At 38.2% G+C, this 2144-nt stretch overlaps 1 protein-coding gene across 1 annotated transcript; it reads right to left on the bottom strand.

Moving 5' to 3' along the window:
* Window positions 1-670: 670 nt before the first annotated feature.
* Window positions 671-1158, bottom strand: LOC107755132 (cullin-9-like; the record flags this gene model as incomplete). The annotated part of the gene is made up of 2 exons (XM_016571835.1): window positions 963-1158; window positions 671-861 (listed from the first exon to the last, which is right to left on the bottom strand). Coding segments are annotated over exons 1-2 (387 nt in total), but the record flags the coding sequence as incomplete, so codon positions are not given.
* Window positions 1159-2144: the final 986 nt, after the last annotated feature.

The following is a 2144-nucleotide window of genomic DNA, read 5'->3' on the forward strand; positions in this document are numbered from 1 at the left end:
ATATATATATATACAGTAAATACAATAATAATGTGCAATATAATTGTAATTCAAAAAACTATTTTCTACGTTGTTAATATATCTTAAAATATAATTTCATCCTTTGATCCAAAGCTCAATTTTCAGCCATTACTCCAGTCTTCCTGCTGCTTCATGCATGCTTCAATGCTGATTCGCTGCTCAAGAAACATTTCTGATTATTACCAATGTTGAAAACAGTTGTGCTGCTTAATATTTTGGAAACTGTGATGTAATTTTTTTCAGGATTCTTTGATGAATAGAAAGTTCAAGAAATAAAACTTTGATCAATTTATTGCATCCTTGCTGATTAAACCTTTACAAAAATCTTACCTCAAAACTGGTGCTCAAACTATTACAGCAAAAACATCAATAAACAAACTGAATTTTCCTTAAGATTTTTTCCCCCCTTTCTCTCCATTGATACTGGAAAAAATGAAATATGACCACAATCTTCTCATAAGTTTCATGAGAATTAGGATTTAGTTTTTTGTTTGTTTAAATTTTTTTTAAATCCTTTGTTTTAAATCTTTCTTAAATACATTGTCGGGGGGAGGAACTATTTAAAAAAAAAATAATCTAATTTGCTTAAATTTAAATTTTGCTGGTCTTTTCTACCCAGTGTGAAGAGTGTAGGAGAGATGGTGAGTACCGGCTCATCGAGGCTCTGTCGCAGGATGTTGTTGATCTCCTGCTGCTGCTTGGGTTCCAACTTCTTGATGAAAAACAGCACTTCCCACCATTCAGCACGGCTCAGGGTGCCTGTGTCATCCTGAGAGCCCTCCATCAGGTAAGGCAATGAGTACAGCCCACCAGGGGGCTTTGAGAAGAACGTCTGACTCACTGCCATGTTCACAAACACAGAAGAAAACACTGCTGGTTTCATATAAAGTGATGGACACACATAAAACACTCACGATCATGTGGTTGAGTGTGAGAGTTACCAGTAGTGAGTTTGAGTGTCTCTGTGAGGGACGAGGCCTTCTCCTGAGTCTCTTTCTCCGCCTGTCCTCCGCTGCCGTTGCCCAGAATTTCAATCATGTGCCAGTGCACCCAGTAGGTCCTGGACAGGGAGTTCCAGTACACCTGCAAAAGCCAGAACATGACAGACATCAAGGTTTGTACAGGCAGTATATCCATAAACGGTGTACTTAGGGGTACTTATATCTTAGTTTTCAACAAATGTGTAGTGAAAGGAGACGCTTCTAACTGCGAAACTCAGGAGGTCGTTTTATTTTCTATTTGCAACTTTTACCAAAAATTTGAATGTGTCTACATAGAGATGTGTGCTTTTTAGCAATAGATATTATAAACCATAGTAAATATACAAAATAAATCACATTTAACTTAGGGCTGGTAATCTAACACGTTAATTAGATTAATTAATTAAGGTGAAAAATAACACGTTAAAATTATTAACACATTTAACGCACTTGCCCCGCCCCAGACCCACGTGGGTCATCTGACATTTCATACAGCTGACTGATGACAAACATGAGGCAGGGCAACAACTCTGCGTGATGGAGCCTAGAGAACGTAGTTAGAATGTCCCTAAAATTCAAGATATGGGGCAAAAACGCCCGTTTGAGATTGTCTCATATTTACATCATATAGTTAAGCAATATCACACAAGCAATAAGTATTTATATCATACGAGTGCAAATGTGATACTGATCTTATACAACAGTTCAGTAAGAAAGAAGTCAATATTGTATTATTTTAGACACAATGCTGTCTGTTTTGCTCAATGTTGCCAACGGAAATATAAAGACAAAGCAGAACTGTTCGTCTCCGAGCAACACACAGCGGCATTTCATTTCTTAATGCACGTTTTGAACGAATTGGGTGAACCATTTGGCGCGTTGAACCATTGGCCATATGCGCGTTGGATTTGAAGCGGCGCTGCACAAACCGATCAGTGTGTGACATCAAAGTACAGCGAGAGCGATTCAAAAGCATGCAGAGCTGTCTGCTCTCTATAGCTCTTGCGGTACTTTGATGTCACACTTCGATCGATCTGATGGTGATGATCCGCTTCAAGTCAAACAAGCCTAATGATTCAATGGACCATTCATAAAGAACCATTTACTTCACTCCTGAATGAATCAGCCATTTGAACGAATCAA

The sequence above is a fragment of the Sinocyclocheilus rhinocerous genome, unplaced genomic scaffold (genome assembly GCF_001515625.1).
Source record: "Sinocyclocheilus rhinocerous isolate Xijiao unplaced genomic scaffold, SAMN03320098_v1.1 scaffold6072, whole genome shotgun sequence".
In the NCBI taxonomy this organism is placed as follows: domain Eukaryota; kingdom Metazoa; phylum Chordata; class Actinopteri; order Cypriniformes; family Cyprinidae; genus Sinocyclocheilus; species Sinocyclocheilus rhinocerous.